Source organism: Labrus mixtus, chromosome 4 (assembly GCF_963584025.1).
Source record: "Labrus mixtus chromosome 4, fLabMix1.1, whole genome shotgun sequence".
In the NCBI taxonomy this organism is placed as follows: Eukaryota; Metazoa; Chordata; class Actinopteri; order Labriformes; family Labridae; genus Labrus; species Labrus mixtus.
In genome coordinates, this window is record NC_083615.1 from 18,455,752 (window position 1) to 18,479,067 (window position 23,316).

A 23,316-nucleotide genomic window follows, 5' to 3' on the forward strand; every position below is an offset into this window, starting at 1 on the left:
ACACACACACACACACACACACACACCTGCCATATTAACACCACCTCATTCTGTGTGAATGATGAATTAAATGTTAAACGTACATCCTTCACATCTCAAAGAATCACATATTAGTGTCCTCACATGATTGATGAACATTACGACAAAGATAAAAGCTCTTAAGTGAACTTGGAGCATCTTTCATCTGCCACAAACACACAATTAAAGACGTGCTAACTGCAAAGTAATGACACTTATTCCACTGTAAATATGTGTGTGTGTGTGTGTGTGTGTGTGTGTGTGTGTGTGTGTGTGTGTGTGTGTGTGTGTGTGTGTGTGTGTGTGTGTGTGTGTGTGGTACTCACATCTGTCTCGGTTGCAGTCGCTCCTACAATGGGTCATAACAAGAGACGAAGAAGAAGAGGAGGAGAGATAAACCTCAGTGCCTCTGAGTGTCTGACTGATGCTTCCTCGCCGAGAGAGACAGAGAGAGGGGGCGGGGGGGTGACCACTGAATAAGGCAGCGGGTTGTACCATCTCACACTCCACAGAGGGGGGAGGAGGAGGAGGAGGGATTACCGGATCATTATTTACCTGTAGCAGGGGGGGATGTGGCATCAGTTATAGACATAAAGTGTAAAGCAGATGAAGTGAAAACAAAAGGATAAAATAGAGAATAAAAGAAGAATCAGTCCTTCAGGTAATGCAGACACACACAAGGTGTCAGAGAGAGCTGTCTCCCCCCCCTCCTCTCTAGAGTCGATGCTCACGCAGGTCACCATGTGGTGGACACTGAAGCTTCAGTGTTTATCCAGCTCTGCATCGGTCTGTAAACCTTTCTGTGTTCTAACCTCTCTCCATTTTTCAAAAGGATCTCCAATATTGATCCTAGTTTGAGCACGTTTCTGCTCGTGGAGCTTATTAGAAACATGCAGAGGCTTTTTAGGTCGGGTACAATCACTTCTATCTGAACCACTCTTGCCCACTTCCATCACTGCAACACCTGTTGGTTTGACCTGATAACTGCTCTCATATCTGGCAAACCGAGGGGCATCCAAAACAGCCATGTGGGGGTGTCTTAAAACCGCCTACCTTCTCTGGTCCAAACAAATCCAGAGCATTCAGGACCAGAATCTAAAGTTAGAAGGAAGACATACTGGCTGCTGCATTGTTGTCAAAGAAGCCAGCACTTCAACATAGCATGTTTCCTTAATGTCTGATCATATAGTAAGGTCATTTTATCATTTCACTCACTACACATCTCACTGATTGAACCTTTAAATGTCTCTGTGCAAGAAGAACAAACATCCCTCAGTCTTAATTGTGATTATTCGGAGGCAGAAATCTGAGCGAAAAATATGTGAAAACAAAAATATCAGCCTGACCTGCTTGTTTAAATATATCATTTTTACATTTTCAGATATTAATACACAGCTGAAAGACTGAATAGGATGTAAACAGCCAGCACTCGCAGAGCTTTGATTGGTCGATTAAAAATAGTTTAATCAGGGTTTAGAAATCGACCCGGGTCAAAGAGAGGGGGGGCGCCTCGATCAACCGGCCGTCATCTCTCTCTGTTTTAATTACAAAATCCATTAAATGATTTCACTTTAATTAAAGCTGTCCTATCTAATTAAGATGTGATGATGAGGAGAGCGGGGGCGTCTCCCGGGCTTCTCTGTTTATCTCTGAATTAACCTCCATCAGCAGCTGGCCGACAGACTCCCAGCATGCATTTCAATGAGCTTTTAACATCAGACCACAGGGTCAGAGTAAACACACACACACACACACACACACACTGAGGTTTCAAACTCTGATTCACTTATTTCTGCTTCAAATTTTAAGATTTGTCAGATATTTTTATTTAATTACGATCTCTATTAACACAAACGTACAAATACACCCATATTTAATTTTCTTCTTTAAAGGAAGAATGTGAGACTTTTTGATCCAGTAGATGTCGCCCTTGAGCTCCAGCATGAAACTAAAACAAACTGCTGTTTGGCGACACCTCCTCCATACTGAAGCCTCCGCTCTCCTCCAGAGACACACCTCCAACCCCCCTCCACTTGTGTTCGCATGAAGGAGTTAAGCCGGCAGACAGAGTTGACCTCTGCTCGAGCTGCAATAGCCTGTGTCCTGCATTGTTTTGTTAGCATGCTAATGTTAGTGCTCTTTAGTTAGCTCGTAGCTTCACATTGCATGTAAATTAACACAGAATGAGCGTGATCTAAAAACTCTTACTAACATCCAAATAATCAGTGAGTATGTTCTTCTTCTTCTCTCTAGTTCTTGACTAAAACAGCTTTTATACTCAAGGGGAGGAGCCGGCCGTCCCGTCCATGTAAACACGGCTCTGACAACAACACAGCCAGCGGGACTCGAGCTTCTCCCTCATTGTAGACAGTCATGACTCAGAGAGACATTTACACAGGATAGACTGGATTTATGATATATTTATTTGGAACATGTCAAACATTCTTCCTTTAAGGAAAATGTCTCATAATTAATCACAAAGAATAATATCAGTAACTATCTCTATATAGTCATTTATATCTAAACACCATTTTGAAGGATATTTGTGTAACAAAAAATACACTTTTCTGTTTTAAAGGAGCAGTATGTAACTCTGACACCTAGTGTTTAAAATGGGTACTGAAGTCCAAATTCTCCTCCTCTCTAGAGTTGATGCTCACACAGGTTGCCATGTGGTGGACACTGAAGCTTCAGTGTTAAGCCTGAGTGATCTGTGTTGCATCTGCACTGATTTTCTTCATAGTGTTTCTCTTTGTACTTAAAGGTTTGGTACATACTACGTAAAATATGTAACATTTGGAGAAGATAATGATGATTGTGTTGTTCTTACTCTCTGATGTTCGTCTCTTTGGATAAAAGTGTTTTGAGAGATTGAGCCACCGTTTCTTGGAATGTTTTTACACGTTTGGGAAAACTGTGAAAGATTAAATGAAAGTTTCAATAAAAGCCCTCTGATCAAATGAACTTTTATGTATTGTGACGGCCTCAGGGTTGGCCTCTTCCTGTTTGTGATTCCCCATTGCTGGCTTTGTTCTTCTTGTTGCAGGTGGATGTGGGTGGAGTCTGAGCATGCTGGTTTCGGGAGACCTACTCAGTCTTCTCACTGTCTGTCCTCCCTGGCCTGCAGATTTTTCTTTGTTTCATGTTAGACTCATGTTCATTTCAGTGAGCCTGTAACCTTGTGACCATCTACCTCAGGTCAGGAGCATTATACCAACTTAATCCCACCTGTGTGTGCGACGTCACCCACTGCACACTACAGTATTTGCATGTCGTGCACCCACACATTCATCCTCTTTCTATCGACTGGAAAGTAAAGGACAATGCCAACTTTCAGCATCGAGTGACGGGATGGTTACAGGTTCACTTTCATTCATAAAAGCGAATAAAGCGATCACAGCTTTGTAATGTAACCTGTGACGTCACACACACACCTAGGGGTAAACTTTATCCACAGCTCAGCTCACAAGAGAGAAACATGTCCGTGATCTCATCTCTTTAGGGTTCTGTTTCAAACGTCTAAAAGAGGAGCAGCTCTATCTAGTGGACACCTGGTGCACTACACCAAAAAAAACATCAGTCAGTAAATTAATTTTTTGTGACAAAATGTTTCCACTTCATCAAAATACTGTTTAGAAAATGTAAAAAACATATTGTTCAGTCACTTCCTGTAACTAATTTTATCGCTCTTAATCGTTTTTATCCATTATTTTCTTAATTCTTCTTCTAATGTTTGACTCCTCTGTCCTCTTCTTTTATATATTTACCAGCTGTCTCTTTATTTCCCCTTTTTTATCCTCATTTCTGTTTTTATTAGGCCTACCTGTGATGTGATGTCTTCTTTATTTCTATTTTATTGTCATCAGCTTGTGGACTTTTCTCTTCGTCCAAACCCTCACCTGTGGTCATGAGCTTTGAGTAGTGACCGCAAGAGTAAGGTCAAGTCAAGTGGCTTAAATGAGTTCCCTGTGGAGAGCCGCATAGATAGAGTGAGGAGCTCAGACACTCAGTGGGGAGCTCGGAGTAGAGCCGCTGCTCCTTCACATTGAAAGGAGCCAGTTGAGGTGGTTCAGACATTTGATCCTCCTGGACGCCTCCCTTTGGAGGTTTACCGGGCACACCCAACGGCCAGTTTCGTTGTAGCGTTTCTGCCTCATTTTAGTGTTTTACAGCCGTCATGTTTCATCCGATCATCGCCAGCATTTGTCACTAAATGGGAAATGGACTTCAGCTTGTATATTTATTTTCTAGTCTTCTGACTATTCAAAGCTCTTTCACACCGCAGGTCACACCTACACATTCACACACAAGTTACCATCAGTGTTTACTCATCCATTCACACACATTCATACGCCGACGACGAAGCAGCAGGAGCAACTTGGTTTTAAGTGTCTTGGGACACATCCTACATGTGGCTGCAGGAGCTGGGGGTAGAACCCTGGTCGACTCTAACAACTGAGCCACAGCCGTCAGTGTGTTGCAGAGAGTTGCACTTCAATTGCTAACACTAAACAGCAAAAAAGTGATCCTCAAATAAAGACAATGAAGCTTGAAACAAATGAAACAAAGTTTAGCTTAATTAAGTGAAGGCCTACAGTTTAGCAAACCCAAAATATAACGTCCCCCCTACCCACCCCTACCCCAGAGGATTAGGGCCAACTTCACACACTGTGCATTCAATTCAAGGAGCATTCAATGACATCCAAGGTCGTGTTTGAATCGGCGGTTTCTGTACATCCAAAGCCACCACTTGTGTCTTTTGATTTCAAGCAGACCTCTTATCGGAGATTATAGTGTGTGTGTTTACACTCTGACATTATCATACTTTTCTATACGAGTCTATATGAGTCAACGTTTATACTTAAAGCGGCTCTTTAGGGTCTTTTCTGGGCTTTGAGGGTCCCTGCAGCTCTCTCTGATGGGGGGTAATGTAGGCCATGCTATCAGCAGATACGGGCCGCCCTGTCATTTAGCAGCCACACCACACTCTCCTCAGAGAGTGCAGCAGGTTTAGAGTTTCAAACAGAAACACTCAAAATGAGGCTTTATGATCGGTGAGACTGGGACAGAAGTCACATTCCTGAGGCGGGGGAGCGCCACCGCTTTGTTGTTCCTCAGAGGATGATTAAAAGATGCCACAGCCAGCTGACTGTTCCTTCTAATTTCAGGCTCTATTTCTGGAGTATGCTGATGGATCAAAAAAGTGAAAGTGTGTTCCAGATGTGGGAGGAGGAGGAGGAAGAGGAGGAGGAGGAGGAGGAGGAGGAAGATGAAGAGGAGGGGGAGGAGGAGTAGGATGAAGAGGAGGGGGAGAAGGAGGAATAGGAAGAGGAGGAAGAGGAGGAGGGGGAGGAATAGGAAGAGGAGGAAGAGGAGGAGGGGGAGGAATAGGAAGAAGAGGAGGAGGAGGAATAGGAAGAGGAGGAGGAGGAGGAGGAGGAGGAGGAATAGGAAGAGGAGGAAGAGGAGGAGGAGGAGGAATAGGAAGAGGAGGAGGAGGAGGAAGAGGAGGAGGGTTGTGACGGAGCAGAGGGAGAAATTTGGCACGTTCCCTCTAAAAAAAAAGGACAGCGGAGTCGAGGAGATGACTCAGTTTTGGAGAAGCAGTCTGAGGAGACGGAGCTGAGACTTCATCAGGAGTTAATGACGATGAGTTTGGAGGTTTTGTTCAGGATGAGGATCGTCTTGGTCGCGATGTCGATGCTGTGGCTCCATCAGGCGGCCTTTACTTCTGCTCAGGTGAGTACTCTAACCACATTTTGAATTCATGTTACTGTCGTTTATTTCTCTCTGGGAACCTGATGAGGAGCTTTTTAGAGTCACATTGGTTCTTTATATTTTCTAAAATGTTATAAACAGACATCTTGTGTCATCACAATTCTTAAGTGGTGTGTGTTAGAGGCACAAATTACCATCACATGTCAGGGATTGTGACGACCATAACCTTCAAATGAAATCTGCAATTTACAGCGTTTGAATTTTGAATAGTTGCAATATTAGAAAAAGAGAAGTTCTAAATCTATTGCAGATAGATAAAGTGTATGTTTACATTTATAAAGCGTATAAAGTGTGTTTTATACCTTCGTAAGGAGGGATGGATCTGAAATCTTTCATATTAGTTTTTTTTAGTTTAGGGGGATTTTAAGTTTTTAATTGAAGCATCCTCTCGGTTTCCTGCGATTGGTTTTAGAAGAAGAAGAAGATATACTTTAGTAATCCCACGAGTGGAAATTAAATTTTACACTTGGTAGTTGAACATACTACACACACACACACAAACAGGATCCTTTGGACATGAACTGATGGAGAGATGTCAGAGTGAGGTGGCTGCACACAGCGAGCGCTCCTACTTGTTATTATCTGCCTTGCTCAAGGAAACCTCAACCTCTCAACTGGCACCTCTCCAGCTACCAGACCAATTTACAGATTTGGTCCGCACCGGGACTTAAACCAGTGACCCTTCAGTTCCCAACCCAAGTACCCACAGACTGAGAGGTCTACGTTTAAACTGAACACTGAACTTAATTTGTACTTAAATGAAAATGATTTCCTGCAGTCTTCAGCTGCTCGTTATTATCCTGTGAGGTAATAAACACTTTGTGTAAGCGGATGTTTTTCATGTTTTTTTGCGCTCTGACATGTTGAACTAAAGTTCACCCTCGCCCGTGTCTCTAACCTCAGAGAGACGCCTCTAAACCCGCGGCTTCATTATGTGGCACCAGCGTCTTGTTTGGTGTGTGTGTGTTGTGTTTTACTTTGTGTGTCATGTTTTAGCCGACGGTGTGAGGTCAGCAGCGGGCTCAGGTCCAATTCTCACTGAGGTGTCACTGCAGCGAGCCGGCGCTCTGAAAACCTCACCTCTATGTATAGACCTCACACCTGACACTCACTCAGACATCTTCTGCATGGCTGGACAAACAAGGAGAGAGGGGGTTAAAAAGTTCTCCTGCACAAAGACGCTGGATTCAATGGTTTCTTTGTGTTAGAGAAGCTTTAAAGGATTATCTCGTGTCAAATCTGTGCAGCGACATCTTCTCCACAGCAAGTTGAGTTTAATCTCTCTCTTCTGTACAACCCTCAAAAAAAAAAGTCTGTGCAACACCCTGCAGGCGACCTTTATTATAGTATGCATGACTTTAAATTTACCCAAGCACATTTATTTTGCATGGTTCAGATTTCAGTTGAAGAAGAAAAAGCAAAATGCTGAGTAAGTGAAAATCTGACTGATGCAGTTTGAGTTTTGAATGCAGAACTATTTGAATTATTTGATCTGGACCGTGTGAGCCGTCCTACTCGAGGAGGCTCAGTGGGTTCACTGTGTGTCCTCTTACATGTCCCTCCTCGCTCCGTCCACAGGAGTGTCCCTCCACCCACGACCTGCTGAACTCTCTGCGTCAGGTGGAGAAGATGTTGGCGGTGCACGAGGCGTCGTACCAGCAGGGAATTCGCTCCCTGAAGAAGAAGATGAGCGCTCTGCACAACAGCACCATGGCCATCTTCAAGACCGGAGGTGACAAATGGCGGTTTATTCAGCGGTTTATTATACAGGCGTAGAATGGTGGAGTTTATTTCCTTACCTGGCAACATCTCAGTGACAGAAACGGAGAGGAAAGTCAGACTGCATAGTTGTAAAGAAATAAAGAAATGCTTCACCCCCTTTTGATGCAGTCAGAAGAAGCTAAATCTAGCTATCAATCAACTTCAATCAATCAACTTTTATTTGTATAGCGTCAACTCATAACAAGTGTTATCTCGAGACACTTTACAAGAAGCAGGTAAAATACCTTACTCATTGTCTGTTAACATTACAAAAGAGCAGGTAAAAAGACCTTACTTATTGTTATGTTACAAAAATCAGGTAAAAGACCTTACTTATTGTTATGTTACAAAAAGCAGGTAAAAGACCTTACTTATTGCTATGTTACAAAGATCCGGCCTATCCATCATGAGCACTTTAGCAAAGCAGCAAAAGTTACAGTGGTAAGAAAAAACTGCCTTATTAAAAGGCAGAAATCTTCGGCCGGATCCCCGGCTCATGACGAAACAGTCTTCACAGGCCTAGACTGCGCCGGGCTTGGAAAGGGATAGGGGGAGAGATGGGATAAGATGCAGGAAGAGGGATAGAGAGCAAGGGGGTGGGGGGAGGTAGACCGTCCATCAGCAATCCGGTGGGGAGGGGAGGGGGTGTGGGGGGTTGTTCTGGCAGGCCGCCAACCCACGATCCGGCAACTCTATATATATCAGCAACTCTCAGATTAATCAGTGGAGAAGAAAAAGTTAGATTTTTGGATTTTGGATTCAGGAGGGACGTGTAGCAAACACAGGTGTTCTGTAAAACAGCAGACAGACGGATTTAATTTCGTTAATCCCATTTCATATTGTTATCGCGATACAATGTTATCACAAATCGCAAATTCTTCTCACATCGTGCAGGGCTAGAGTTCAAACAAGTTTAGGGGTTGCTCCAATAGATCGCCTCATCCTGCAGCCATGAAAGACGTTTTAGCTGCAGTGTAATCCATGGGATGGGGGCGCCGGTAGCCCAGTGGTTAGTGGGCGTGCCCCATTTACAGAGGCTACAGTCCTCCAAGTGGCAGCCTGGGTTTAGAATCCCACATGTGGCTCCTTTCCCCACTGCCTCTCTCTCCCTGACCTCTGACTCTATCCACTGGCCTGGCTGTAAATAAAGGCAGAAAAAGCCCAAAAAAAATCCATGGGAAGATTTGGGGAATGTTTTTCTTGGGAATGTAATTTACAAAAGATGAAGGTATTCTCAGGGTCAGGGGGGTTTATTACTTAAATCTGAGATGTTAAAATGTGTTTCTCTGTGCACCCAGCCACATGTCCCAAGCTGGAGCCCCCCCCTCACGGCCGGAGACTGGGCCGGGTGTTTGCCGTCGGGCACGAGGTTCACTTCCTGTGTAAACCCGGCTTCGAGCTGATTGGCCCACGGACCCGTGTGTGTTTGGACTCTCTGAGGTGGAGCGGCCAGCAGCCGATGTGCCGACGTGAGAGATGAGACCAAACCAGAACACAAACTGATCCTGGTTCAGTCCGGGCAGATTTCTAACATAATGTTTTTCTTCCTCACAGGCCTCAATGAAACCGGAAACTCCCTCGCCTCCTTCTCCCCCGCCGCTCCTTCCTCCTCCTTCCCGGGCTCGGCCGCTCTGTCAGCTCCCTCCTCTTCATCCTCTTTGTCATCGTCACCTCCGTCTCTCTCCTCTTTGTCACCCACATCCTCCTACCCCTCCTCCTCGGTCCGGCCGTCTCACTGCACTCACTTCCTGGGCTCGACCCGATGCACCTGTGACGTGGGCTTCACCATCTCAGGCCGTGACAACAACATCTGCACAGGTGAGAAGTATTACTAATCAATCATAAATAAAGTTAAAGGGACAGTTTGTTTAGAAGTAGGGTTGTATGAGGTATCATTAGTAAGTGTGCTATACACTAAGGAGCCGGCTTACACAACCTACACTGAGGTTAATATATGTTCTGCTGCAGACAGGTTCATGAGATTCACAAACTTAAGCCACTCAAAAAAGTCCTACATCATACACAAATCACAGTTTTGGTTGCACTGCTTCACCTTGATACAAAATACTCTTTGCACTGTTTTCATCTTCACAACGCTCTTGTATTTCTAGCATGCAGTGAGAGTATCAGATCAGAAGGGAAGTTTGACTTCAGTGTGAGCTCGCCTTCCTGACCCAGAAGGCTAACATAAGCCTAGTTCACACCTGCACAAAACTCCAACTTCCAAAAAAGGAAGGAGCTGCATGTGTGAATGCTAACACCTGAGTTTTTCACTCAGACTTTATCCGGAGTTTCTCCTCCAGCCTCCTTGTATTTATTCTGAAGAAAGTTAGAGTGAGCTGATGTGAGAACGCAGCAGGATATAATCAGGAGAATTGGGAGCGAGTGGGAGGGGGTGGTGACGTTTATTCCCTGTCATCGTTGCACGACCATAGACTGTCTGCACGCCACCTCTACGATCTCTGTGCTCTAATGATCCTGCTTCATTATGTTTCCTGTCCTCCAGTATGTTCTTCTCCACTCTTTAGTTCAGATTGAGATTCTGTTGGACTCTGTTGCTTCATGTAGGGATGGCGCTTACTGTACTTCATACATCTCCACTTCAAAGAGTCCCTGAACTCGCCCTTTAACTACAACCTCTTCTCTGTGCTGGTTTCAGACATCGACGAGTGTCTTCTGTTCCCTCTGGGTCAGCCCGGCCGGCTCTGCGTCCATCAGTGCGTCAACACTCCCGGAAGCTTCCACTGCTTCTGCCCCCCCGGATACAACCTCGCCAGAGACGGCCGCAGCTGCACAGGTCAGAGCTCATCTTCTCTGGTGAGGGGGAATATTTAGAGACGTGTCACTGACTCTCACCTCTGTCTGTCTCTCTTTGTGTTCAGACATGGACGAGTGTGAAAACCTGATGCACAACTGCACAGAAGAGCAGGCGTGTGTGAACACCTACGGAGGCTTCCAGTGTGTGTCTGTGGAGTGTCCTCTCGTGAAAAACGCCACGTACATCAAGACGTCTCCAATGTAAGAGTGCACCAACATCCTCGGTCTCAGACATTACAAAAAAACAACGTAAAACAGCGTAAAACTGATTCTTCAGGGTACCTAAAAACAGACGTAACCTCTCACCTCAAACAGATTCTAAACAAACCTTAAAGTAGAGTATTAAGGGTACCTTAAAACAGACGTGTCCATGTTTCAGCAGGGAAAGAAACTGACTTTCTGACAGATTAAAAATTTGACCTTTACATTTATTTAAGCACATATCAAAGGCGCATTAAAATATACCTTAAAACAGAAGAAAAACAGACACAATAAACAAACAAGTGGCGCTGTTAAAAGCACCCGTGTTTGACAACCTGCCATGGATTTTGCATGAAAAATTCCACTTAATTTTTTCAAGCAGCATGAGGCTACCTTCCTCTGCTAAAAAGAAACAAGAAAGATGTTTCTACAGAAAGCCAAAATAAATAAATATAAAAAAGGTTTAGTCTTTGTTCAATTGAGCCCTTTCACTGTTTCATTAGTAGTATTTATTTCAGCTGAACACTTACAGTAGCCCGAAGTCATTGTAAGAAAGATAACCAGCTAGCGGCTAACTGACTCACTGCCTTATTCTGAGAGTGAGATAACAATGAAAGTGCAAACAAAGCAAGAAGGGGAGGAAATGAAAACTGTGCAGAGGAGACAAAAGAAAACCACAGTCCTTCTCACCTCCAGAGACAGACTCTCAGATTTTAAATGACAGGGACAGAGATGGAGAGAGAATAGAAAACAATGACTTTTACATCCATGTGTCCCACTTCCTCTCTCCACCCGACAGTTAGCGCCCCTCCTCTGCAGCAGCCGCGTTCAGAATCAGGCTGAGGTTTGGCTTCAGACGCCCGTGGAGGGTTTCTGGCTCCAGGAAGCAGCTGATGCTGATTCAGGGGCGTGAAGCTTGTTTATGAACATTTCTAGAGGTTTGATTTATCGCTGCAGCTGAATTATAATCGCATGTCTAAGAAGTGTAGGGAGGAAAGTGTCATGTAGTCCGGACTCTGCAGGGGAAAGGAAACTTGTTTTACCACATGCAGGGTTAAAGCTTTAGGCTCATGTGATTTAGGTGGGGTCACAGAAAGAACAATTGTCATCAGCGTGCAGTGATATACTAGAGAAATAGAACAGAGTATCATCAGAGTACAGTGATATAGTAGATAAATAGATCTGAGTATCATCAGAGTACAGTGATATAGTAGAGATATAGGTCTGAGTATCATCAGCGTACAGTGATATAGTAGAGAAAAAGATCGGAGTATCATCAGCTTACAGTGATATAGTAGAGAAATAGGTCTGAGTATCATCAGTGTACAGTGATATAGTAGAGAAATAGGTCTGAGTATCATCAGCATACAGTGATATAGAAGGGGAAAACGATCGGAGTATCATCAGCATGCAGTAATATAGTAGAGAAATAGATCAGAGTATCATCAGTGTACAGTGATAGAGTAGAGAAATAGATCAGAGTATCATCAGCGTACAGTGATAAAGTAGAGAAATACTAGATCAGAGTATCATCAGAGTACAGTGATATAGTAGAGAAATAGATCGAAATATCATCAGTGTACAGTGATATAGTAGAGAAAAAGATCGGAGTATCATCAGCGTACAGTGATATAGTAGAGAAATAGATCTGAGTATCATCAGCATACAGTGATATAGTTAAACCTGCCTCTTTTTTGGTTCATTGGAAACATCATCTTAATTTGATGAACTCTACTGTGTACTGTCCATGTGCACAAAGGTTGGGGTGTACTTTAAAATGCAGCCAAAAAAACTCCCATGGTTTCGTACCATGCAACCTTAAGATAAACATAATGTGCACATCAGCTCACAGCAATTGTTATAGAGAATTACAGGTCATAAAATATCATATTTAAGGAGGTGACAGAGATTTGTTCAGAGTCACTCTGGGATTTGGTTTAGTTTGATGTATCCATTGTGTTCATGACAAAAACAAACAAGTATGGAGTCTCTGGAGAGCAATAGAGATTCATAGCTTGCAGAAAACAATCTATTCAAATCTAGAGGAGGGAGGATGAACACAAGACAAAAGAGGAGGAGGAGGGGGAAATATTCACTTAGACCACAACCACAAAACCTAACTACCAAGTGCAATTTGGATGAGTGTTTGTAAATCGGTGTTGCCATGACATTCTTCAGAGCAGATCACTCTTAACACGCCTCACACCACAGGAACAACTGACAGGATGATCTTTAGAACCATTAATAAATCAGGACTTGTCTTGCTTTGTTCAGGCCTTAAATCTGCCCGATGATCTTTTAATGTAATTAGATAATCGAGAATAGGAGCTTAAGGACACCAAAAGCTCAAAAACATGTCCCCACCGCGATACGATAGCCAATGGGATCCAATATTGTCTTAAAGGTTACATATTATGCTAAATACACATTACCATGATATTTAGGTAGGTGTTTGTTCTGTCCTCTGAGTCTGCCTTCTCACCGTAAACAATAGGGCATGGAGCGAGAAAGCCTGAGTCACCCAAGCCCTTCCAGAGAGAGGCCGTGGTCAGACACAGCTCATTTACATTTAAAGGTACAGACAGAGAAACAGCCTGTTCTGAGCAGGGCTGAAATAGAGTGGTTTATAGGCACGATCAAATACAGGATCAGAGTGGATTTAGAACAAGAAACTTCACACACATTTTTTGAGGACCTCTGAGACTTAAACTGGTTGAATAGGAGGAGAATATGTGAACTTTAAGGTTTATAGGGCAGACAGAAAGTGACTGAGCCTCAGTAAAGATGTCCTTAAATGAAAGTAAATTTAATATGAATGCACCTTTTGTCTCCCCAGGCGCTGTGAGAGGAACCCGTGCATGCTAGGAGACAAAAGCTGCACCCAGGCTCCCAGCTCCATCTCCTTCCACTTCCTCTCAATAGTGTCCAACATGTCAGCCCCCCGCGTCCTCTTCAGGGTGTCGGCGGCTCGCGTGCTCGGGGACACGTTGAGATTCGGCCTGGCAGGGGGTCGTGGACGGGGTCACTTCAGCGTGCAGCGCTCCGGACGGCAGACGGGAACCCTCCTCCTAGTGACGCCCATCAAAGGTCCGGCCACTCTGGAGGCCGAGGTGGAGATGAGCGAGCTGGAGCGAAACTCCCTGCTGGGACGCTACCTCACCAAAGTCACCCTGTTCGTGTCACCATATGAGTTTTAGGGAGAGGACTGATGGGTGAGGGGTGAAAGGCTCCACGGGTCCACCATGGTCATCCAATATATGACTCATTTATACACCAGTAGACCTTAACATGTGAGTCCAGAACACGTTTACAGGCCGACTGGAACATAAACTGTCCTATTAAAAGGTTTTAACTGTTTTGAAAATATATTCTTAGTATTTTTCTTAAAGAAGTAAGAAGTTGATCATTGTTAACACATCATAACCTCGGTCTTAGACTTTGAGCCTCTCAAAGGGTAGTGTAAAAATTACAACTACTCTTTTTATATAGCAACTTTAAGTTAAGAATTTCCAAAGCGCTTGAACACCAAATCACAAAATGGTTGCCTGAAGGACAAATGACACAAAACAAGTGGTTAAAGGTGTAAAGTGCAATAAATAAAAATAAAAAGCAATAAATATAAATGAATATGTAAAGGCAGTAAATGCTCGATATATGTTTAAGAACAGCCCGTGTACTGTTTGTGAGTGATGTCATGAATTTAGCATTTTGGCTTTTTTTCTGTAGCCTAAAGAGACCATATTTGGAGCTGAGGAGGAGCAAGGGGGCTAACAGGCAGATTTCCCAGGATCTGTGTGTAGTTCCCTGTCTCTGGTGGTTTTGCTCCGTCTGATGGCGCTCGTTCTAACCCAATGGTTACATTTATGAAGCCTGACCACAGAAAAAATATAGGATTATACAGGAATAATAAGAACAACATGCAAACAACGGGCTACTTTGTCTTTCTGCCGTTGATTTGCTGTTGTTAATTTTGAGAACAGTGGGATATAAACAATTGAGAGTCTTTGGTTTTATTTTGAAATTGACTTGAGCGCTCCGTGCGTTCCCTTGCCAGACTTCATGCCCGGGTCGATCTGCTCTGTTCAGCTTGACACGTACTTGCAGTGGGCACTGTTAGAGATAGACTCAGTGCATATTTGGAGCGCAGTGGCGCTTCTGGCAGGCCCTGGGGATTGCCTGCCCTTGAGTGGGCACACATGGATCCTGGGGAATCTGCCTGTAAGAAGTCAGGTATCATGAGGGTACAAATATCTGCTAATTAGTGCTAAATTATAAATTAAACAATGTTAGAATTTGGCTGGTTGTAAAACGTTGAGCTCAGTCTTGCCCAGAAGTTAAAGGTCAGTGACTGAATTAGCTGAGGTGACACCTAGCAGACAGCTAGCAGCTCCCACCTGTAACTCAAAGAGGTCACGCCCCCTAATTCTGCATCAATTTGAACCCTAATATAAACATTCAGCCCGTACAGTTGAAGAGAGAAATGAGCTCTAGAGACCCAAAACTGTTTCTGTACCAGGCTGTAAACATGTTTTGTTTCTGCTGTAAAATTTGACATTTTAACATGGGGCTCTGTGGGGACTGACTCACCTATGAAGCCAGCCTCTAGTGGACACTCGGGGAACTGTAGTTTTGGACTCCGGTGTAATTTAAAAAAATATATTTACGATAGTGGTGCCAAAAGATGAAATCTTTAGTATTTTATCATTTACACCATTTCAGACTTTCTTTTTTTTCCCTTTATCTACGAGGGCGAAATAACAAGATGTGATTTTTGTGTTTTGTTGTTTTTAAAAGTAAAAGTAAGTGTAACATATTGGATAAAGAAGGTTGTAAGGCTGACTGAACTTAAGAGGAATATTTGATGTTTGTGTGTAAAGCTTGAGAGCTGAAGGCAGAACTGAATTAAAGTGAATCAAGTCTCAACAAATCTTTCTGGGGCTACAGAGGGGTGTGAAACCACTGACAGTTGTTGGCTTCTTTTTTGGTGATTTTTTTTGTAACTTTCAACTTCTTGTCTTTGTATTTGTTGTGTGACATATTTGATATTTTCAGTATAAGTTTTTAAAGGTCACATATTCTCCTCCTCTTCAACCAGTTTAAATAAGTCTCAGAGTTCCTCAAAACATGTGTGTGAAGTTTCTTGTCCTAAATCCACTCTGATCCTGTATTTGATCATACCTATAAACCCCTCTATTTCAGCCCTGCTCAGAACAGGCTGTTTCTGTGTCTGTACCTTTAAATGTAAATGAGCTGTGTCTGACCACACCCCCTCTCTGGAAGGGCTTGGGTGTCTCTGGCTTTCTCGCTCCATGCCCTATTGTTTACAGTGAGAAGGCAGACTCAGAGGGCAGAACAAACAACTAGCTGTGGGAGTGTCACCCACCTGGGGGAGGGGCTACTGCCCTTTGTGATGTCATGAAGGGAAATCTCCAAACGGCATGTTTGAGCACACATTTTCTGAAAAGTGGAGCAGGCTAAAGACAGAGAGGATGGACGCAGAAAGGTTTACAGACCGATGCAGAGCTGGCTAAACACTGAAGCTTCAGTGTCTGCGACATGACAACCTGCGTGAGCATCAACTCTAGAGAGGAGGGGGCGGGGGGAGACCGCTCTCTACAATGTTTAGAATTTGGACTGCAGTACCCATTTTACATATTGCTCCTTTAAGTAGCAATTTAGGAGGCAAATAAGATCTGTGATTTGGCAGAATGGATTTGTCTTTTAATAGAGTTTAGATTTTAAAAATTTGTCTTTGAGGCGTCTGGAAAATAGAAAATGTTTGTTTACAAAAAATGGATGCTGTTTTTTTTAATCATTATTCTGATATGAATGCATACAGACACACATAGTATTAGTATATTCTGTTTTTCTTTGTGTGAAAAGTGGAAGATTTTCAAGAAAAAGATTCTATTTCTGAACTTGAACTGTAGTCTGTTTCATTTCTTCAACAAAGATTTTTCCCCGGTCTGCTCTGCTCCAAGCTTTAAATCACTCAGGAGAAAACGTTTGTATGTTTTGAGACATTCGAGTCGTAAACTGAAGAGAACGCAGCGAGGTCGAGGTGTTTTGGACTGAAGAATTTTACACACATCTGTCAGACGGCCTGAAGCCTCCAAAGAGCAGAGCAGAACACACACACACACACACACACACACACACACACTATGTCTCACACACATACAAGAGAGAAAACACACAGATGTATGTCTACATATAGATCACACACACACACTCAGGTTTATACATTGGATTTATCAAAAGTCAGGAAGTACCAGGACACTTCCAGCAACATGCTCTGTTGAAATGAAGAGCTGGGACAACAGGATAGAAACCTTGCAGACTTTATTATTATTAACAAACTGTCCAATTTTCATCTGTACACAACGACAACAAAAAGAAACCAAAAAAAGAAAAGTGGACAGAGGGAAGAAAAAAAAAAATCAGATGATCAGGAGCTCCGCGGATTCAGACACAAAACATTGTTTACAAAAACATCTTTAAATCAGCACAAACTTTAAATCAAGATGTTCAAGTCAGCATCGCTCGGGACGACGAGAACAGCGAGGAACCGAGCGGAGATCGCACAGCATCTGTGGGCGACACACACACAAACAGATGCACTCATGATCTCAGTCTCACACACACACACACACACAGGCCCACGTGCTCCTCTGCTGGGGTGTTCTGTACAGCGGGATCCCTCGGTGGGACGGCGAGTAGGCACGCTTTGATGACGTCAGATGGAGAAAGAAAAATTAAAGGCATTTTCAACGAATCAGGACGTCTCATTTACAAGCAGGAGAGCAGCGCTCACCACAGCAAGCTTCCACAGTTAGAAAACAAAAAACTGCACGTACATAGTTTACAGTATGTCATCACTCAGTATAGTACACATGTACACATGATCGAGCTGGGGGGGCGGGGCCGAGAGAGGGGGGGCGCTCTTTTGTGTTCCAGGGCACACGAGAAGGCTTCTGGCTTCACACAGACAACGCAAAGATCCCGATTCTCCGATTCAGGGTACAACAGAAACCTTGAGCGCAAACCTGCAGCCGAACTGAATCACCTCCGACCACAAACTAACCAGAGACCACAGGAAGCCAGCATCATCTCGACTTCTCCCATATCAGCCATGTTAAGTGCATCCACGCTGACAATAAGGCGAAATGCAGGACACTTCAAGTACAAAGACAATCTGAACATTTCTCGACCTCATCTTGATCGAGTAGCAGACGAGGCGGACTCTTCAACAGCACAGAAGGCCGCGTGATTTTCGCACACAAGTAGGTAACAGTGACAGCTCGAAGAAATGTTGGGCACAATGCTTGTTAGCATTTTGAAAATAATGAGAAGGATGAAAAAGACAGCAAAGTAGAAGACAGAAAAAAATGTTGCAAACGTCTTTTTTCTGGATTTGCAAACCTCAGATCAGCGAGCCCTCCGTGTGTGTTTCAGTTAACACAGACACACGCGCATTACACACACAGTGGACAAAACATTTCCTCCATTTCATACGACAGTTGCGTACGAGAGGAATGAATCTGTAGGAGTCGGCCTGCAACTTTTTGATCATTGAAAATGAGAAATGATCCAATCGGGGTCTACGGCTTCTTGTGGCATCAGATCGGGTATGGATATCGATTTTAAAAAGCATCGTATCTGAGTTTAACTTTCTGGTGTCGTGACAACCCGACCTCACAGCATTCTGCCCGGCTTCATAACATCTGGAGGTGATAACATCTGGGTTAGTCTTTGATGACCTGTTAGCTCGGGTCAGTACCCGGATTTCTCTGAACAGTGTTCCTCCTTTCAGCTGTGGAGCTCCGGTCCATCTGTCTCCATTCAGGGACAGTTTCACTGAATCCAACAAGTCACACATCGGCTGAAATCTGTCTCCCTGCAGCGCTATGAACCCTGACCTTCATTAACCATACACAGATTGAGAGGATGCTAAATCATGATGTAAAGGAAGTCTGAACTCGAGCTTTGCCGGATCCATCTGACATATTACAAACAAAAAATTTTTTTAACAGGGTTTGGATGGACCGTCTTCTGCTGGATGTCAGGAGAATCTCAAAACTCATCCAACAGAGCTTTAAATAAATCTTAGCTGGAGTTAAAAATGGTTGCCTGGTGTGAATGTGTTACATTTACATGAACCGGCATCGTTACGTTTTCTTTGTATCCGTGTGTACAAAATGTTGGCTTCACTTTTGGTCTGAAAACCCCCAGAGGCATCCACATCCATGCATAAAAAAAAAAAAAAAAACATCATTTAGCTTCTGAAGCAGGTTGATGCCCAGAGGACGCCAAACTTCCTCCACATGCATCCTCCCCCATATCCCCCCCTCTTTCTAATCCTCCTGCAGGAAGGAGGGATGCTGAATCGCTCACTGAAGAAAAAAAGGCAACCAGAGAACATTCAAATCATAGAAAAAAAAAACTTTGACCATTAGTAAACAAATAAATAAGGCTATGGCAAAACAATATATATATATATTTATAGATATAAAAAAAATTAATGAAAAATGTGCAATGATTCCAGTATCATCTTTACACAAAAATGTTCACATCTCTATAATAATCTAGAATCTTTTCATTTCTTTTATTTGTCTCTCTCTCTCTCCTGCATTGTTTTTAGCTTTAAAGTACCAGCCAGCGCGTAAACAGCCCCTCTAGAAAAGTACAGACGGTGTGATGGAAACATCGTAAGGTGTGATATCCAACAACGTGATGCGTTTATGGCACAGGTTGGGCTGGGAAAAAAGAAAAAAGACAATCAGACTGCATAAAAGGAGATTTGCCGTGTGAAAAGTTAATCAAATCATTCCTGTCGTGGGAGGAGCTTGAAGCGAGCTGCAGTGGAGTGTTTTGTGTTTTGTGATGCGGAGGGCTGGCTGGTTGGCACCGCCCGCCTGGCAGTCCCATGGCGATATAATCAAACGAACACACATCACCCAAAAAAAAAAAAAGGATATATCCAGAGTCAAACGAACCCTCAAAAGCCATTTAAGCAGGAGCACAAACGAGAACAATATGACCGTAGAAAGACAATTTAGATCACACACACACACTCGCTTTTTCTCGCACTCTCACACACTTGCTCGCTCACACACACTCGCTCTGTAGTCACGCAAATACTGGAGTCATTAAAGAGCTCTATACATGAGCATTTCCCATCCCAATTTCTACACATTTACACTTTATACGGTTGAATTTGCCTCCCTCTCTTCCCCCTTTATTTATCTGTCACCCCCAAAACCATACCCCCCCCCCCCCCCCCCCCACCTCCCCCTCCTCCCGACAGGAGAACAAACAGAAGAGGAAACATACTGCATCTGCACTGATGAGTGAGTGTGCTGTTAAATTGCAGGAGGACTGTTCAGGAAGAGAGGAAATTTAAAAAAAAGAAGAAAAGTGGGCAGGGCTTATAGACAGGAAGAGCAGATGAGTCGCTGATAAAGCCCACCTCCTCCTGCAGGATTGTGGGTAATGTCATTCCGGCGATTTCAGAAAAAAAAAGAGCCCAGGGTGGGAGTGTTTTGACGAGGAGGGGGGAGGAGATTCAGAGGGGGGGAGGTTTTCCTGTTTTTTTTTTTTTCCAGCTGTGGTTGTTTCTCCCGTGGGCGTGTCCTGACCCCGGAGTGGGCGGGGTCTACCTGTCCTTCAGCTCCTGAGTGACGCGTTTGGTGATTCTGCCGCAGAGGAGCCCCATCAGGAAGAGCACCGCCACGCCCGCACCAATCACAGTCAGGATGTAGTTCTTGGATGGTGATGTCATCACCTGCATGGCGAGGTCTGAGAAACCCTCAGCAGGAGCCACCTGACAGGAGGTGGAGACAGGAGAGTGTGAGACCACGGGTGACGGTGCTGCTCTGCTACATGCAGCTCAGTTCATAAGTATTCAAATAAACTAAACAGACTTGAGCTTGTATTGTTCTTTTCTAGTCTTCTGACTATCAAACACTTTTAGGGGCGTCTGACACGCTGACCACGAAGCAGCGGCACCAACTTGGGGTTTAGTGTCTCGCCCAAAAACACATCGGATGTGGCTGCAGGAGCTGGGGATCGAACCCTCGACCTTCAGGTTGAGAGACCACCGACTCTACCAACTGAGCTTGTTAACCCAATTTAAAAATATATATTATTTTTTTTTAAATGTTTGATTTCAGGGAGCTTGTGTCATAAACCGTTCATTAAAGAAACTGTGCACGCTTTCATGACATCATCGAAGAGCTTAAAGGAAGACCAGTAAATAATGTCATCAGGACAAAAGACCAGATGGAGGAAGAAGCCCGTACACTCAAGTTTATAAATATCATTCATCCTAAAAATCAGCTGATAATGTGCAGCCAACCCTACAGAATGGGAGGAAACTTGTCTGCTACATTCCTGTGTGTGTGTGTGTGTGTGTGTGTGTGTGTGTGTGTGTGTGTGTGTGTCACATCCCCTGCGTGTGTTTTCACAGTGTTCAGAGGGTTTTTCTCTGACAGGTGAGGACACTGCAGTCGGTGTACCTTGGCAGCGTAGCTCCACATGTCGATGCGATCCTGAAGTCTCTTCTTGCACTCCGGCTGCAGACGAACACGTTTGTCCTGCAGCGCCTCCATCAGACACGACATCTCTGAGGAAACAACACAACACATGTCAACTTGTTTTCAGGGGTTTGTGTGAAGTAGCCGCCGCCACCACTGCTGCTGCCTGGACGCCACATTTTCTACAACTTATATCATAACGTCAGAAACAAACACACAAAGAGGAAAGACTTATCTTTCAGCTGCAGGAGAATCAAGGCGCTAACTAAAATGTTCTTATTTATTCTCTATATAAAAGGAATAATGTGCCACATTAAACACATGAAACCCCAACCCTAATCATCAAGTCTATCCTCTCTAACCATCTAGAGGTACTCACGGCGCCCCTTGCCAGGTGGGATGGCTGCACACTGATGTTTGATGTCCAGAGCGCAGGCCGTGTGGAGGACAGGGTCGACGAAGATGTCCGCTTTACTCTCCTTCAACATGTTCAACACCTCCTACAGGACGAGGACGAGGAGGAGGAGGAAGAGGAGGAGGAGGAGGGACGAGGACGAAGAGGAGGACGAGGAGGAAGAGGAGGAGGAGGAAGAAGAGGAGGGTAGGAGGAGGAGGAAGACGAGGAGGACGAGGAGGAGGAAGAGGAGGGGAGGAGGAGGAGGGGGAAGAAAAGGATGAAATATTTAAAGGTTGGAGAGAGGAGTAGGAAAAGAAGGATGTGGCAGAAAAATATATTTAATACTTTGATGCCAGAAAAAATGTACAGAGATCGGTGTTAAAAAACTATGAGTTGTGAAATTCTGTAAAATATGAGTAGTTGTCTTCTCATGCCAGTGGAGAAAAATACTGTGGTGAAAAAGTAGTGTAGCTTCTGTGCAGATGTTACATCACAAAGCTAGGATTTATTTTCCCCCTCGTTGGTCAGTGAAGGCAGCGGTGAGTTTGTTTACCTTCTTGCATCCTTCCTGTTTGATCTTCAGCAGGTTCACCTTCAGACACTCCTCCACCTGCCCCGTCTGCTCCTGAGCTGCCGCCTCCTCGGGACACAGCGCGAAAATCTGAACACACAGAAACACACACAAACATAAGGAGAGAGTCAGAAACCAGGGAGTGACATGCCGATAGGAGGTCAGAATCGAACCTTGGCTGTCGGCTTTGAGGACTGTAGTCTACATGGGCATGCAAACTAACCGACTCACCGGCAGGCTACGGCACCCCATCCTACCTCTTTGATTTATTTTCTCGAAACTATGCCAGTGACATCATTTTATTCCCTTTGTGCACACATTATTCAATCTTGAATCAAGTTTCAAGGACTGCGGTGGAAATAACTTGTTTTTGTCCGGATGTTTTTTCATGTAAACTTCTGACACACAAATTAAAGAATTCTAGAAAACAAACTGAACTCCTCGGCTTGATTTGATCTTTGTTCTGAGAACTCGCCGACATGTGAATTTAAGGTCTAAAACTAAAACCATTGTTTCCAAAAAAGGAAGGAGTCTAAAGAAGATGTGAGAGTTTAAACATGATAATTATCTTCTCTATTTGTAGACCAAAAGTTAAATATATAAAAGTTTACGCTGCTTTTCACCTGAACTATCAATGAAAGCTGCAGTTTGTTTCTCTCATCAGTCAATAAAACAGTTAACTATCGTCCCCTGCTGGCAAGAAGGACACACTGCAACTCAAGTGAAAAGATTCCAGTTCCTCACAGTCCTCCTGAAATCCTCTTTATCCAAAACCTTTAAACCCAGTCGTTTTACTTCTTGAATTATAACCTCTGTATCTTCCTTATTTGCGGTATATAATCTGCAGCATGTATGAAGCTGTATGTGCGTAAGAGAGCAGAAATGTGTGCACCTCTTCAGTGCAGTGCAGCTGCAGCTGAGGGTCCAGTCTGTAGTCGAGCGCCGACTCCTGCAGGATGACCCGGATCTGGTCCTCGCAGTCTGGAGACAAACGCTGTCACAACACAAACAAACAAAAGGCCTGAATATTGACTTCAAAAACTTTCCACAATCAAGGTTCTTCATCAGAGGCCGAGTGACTGTGAGGGATCAGACGGATGAAGTGGCTCGTCATTTAATGAGCCACCCTTTAAAATAAAACCTAATGTATTCATCAATCAATCAATCTTTATTTGTACAGCGTAAACTCATAACAAGTGTTATCTCGAGACACAACAAAAAGCAGATAAAAGACCTTA

The 23,316-nt window shown here is 43.9% G+C and overlaps 3 protein-coding genes and 1 long non-coding RNA gene across 5 annotated transcripts in view; 1 reads left to right on the plus strand and 3 right to left on the minus strand.

Annotated features, from left to right (window-relative positions):
* Window positions 1-451, minus strand: part of si:dkey-234i14.2 (RNA-binding Raly-like protein) — a 39,490-nt gene extending 39,039 nt beyond the window's left edge. The window contains exon 1 of the mRNA XM_061037102.1: window positions 345-451. Coding sequence (XP_060893085.1) covers window positions 345-381 — 37 coding nt within the window. The 5' untranslated portion in view covers window positions 382-451. The remainder of the gene's footprint in view (window positions 1-344) is intronic.
* LOC132973573 (uncharacterized) overlaps window positions 1-16,489 on the minus strand; it is a 226,488-nt gene extending 209,999 nt beyond the window's left edge. The window contains exon 1 of the long non-coding RNA XR_009673013.1: window positions 15,668-16,489. This is a non-coding gene — a long non-coding RNA (uncharacterized LOC132973573). The remainder of the gene's footprint in view (window positions 1-15,667) is intronic.
* On the plus strand, window positions 5,592-15,535 carry si:dkey-234i14.3 (fibulin-7-like). Its single transcript, XM_061037089.1, has 7 exons — window positions 5,592-5,757; window positions 7,375-7,528; window positions 8,856-9,026; window positions 9,112-9,375; window positions 10,217-10,354; window positions 10,440-10,575; window positions 13,412-15,535. Exons 1-7 carry the CDS (start codon window positions 5,662-5,664, stop codon window positions 13,770-13,772), a joined length of 1,320 nt encoding a protein of 439 aa, XP_060893072.1. The 5' UTR covers window positions 5,592-5,661; the 3' UTR covers window positions 13,773-15,535.
* A 411-nt stretch (window positions 16,490-16,900) lies between the features above and the next one.
* Window positions 16,901-23,316, minus strand: part of LOC132973535 (Golgi apparatus protein 1-like) — a 36,322-nt gene continuing 29,906 nt past the window's right edge. For both annotated transcript variants that reach the window (XM_061037059.1, XM_061037058.1), the window contains 5 exons: window positions 22,971-23,072; window positions 22,061-22,168; window positions 21,490-21,610; window positions 21,093-21,199; window positions 16,901-20,398 (listed from right to left, as the gene is read on the minus strand). In XM_061037059.1, coding sequence (XP_060893042.1) covers window positions 20,231-20,398; window positions 21,093-21,199; window positions 21,490-21,610; window positions 22,061-22,168; window positions 22,971-23,072 — 606 coding nt within the window. In that variant the 3' untranslated portion in view covers window positions 16,901-20,230. The remainder of the gene's footprint in view (window positions 20,399-21,092; window positions 21,200-21,489; window positions 21,611-22,060; window positions 22,169-22,970; window positions 23,073-23,316) is intronic.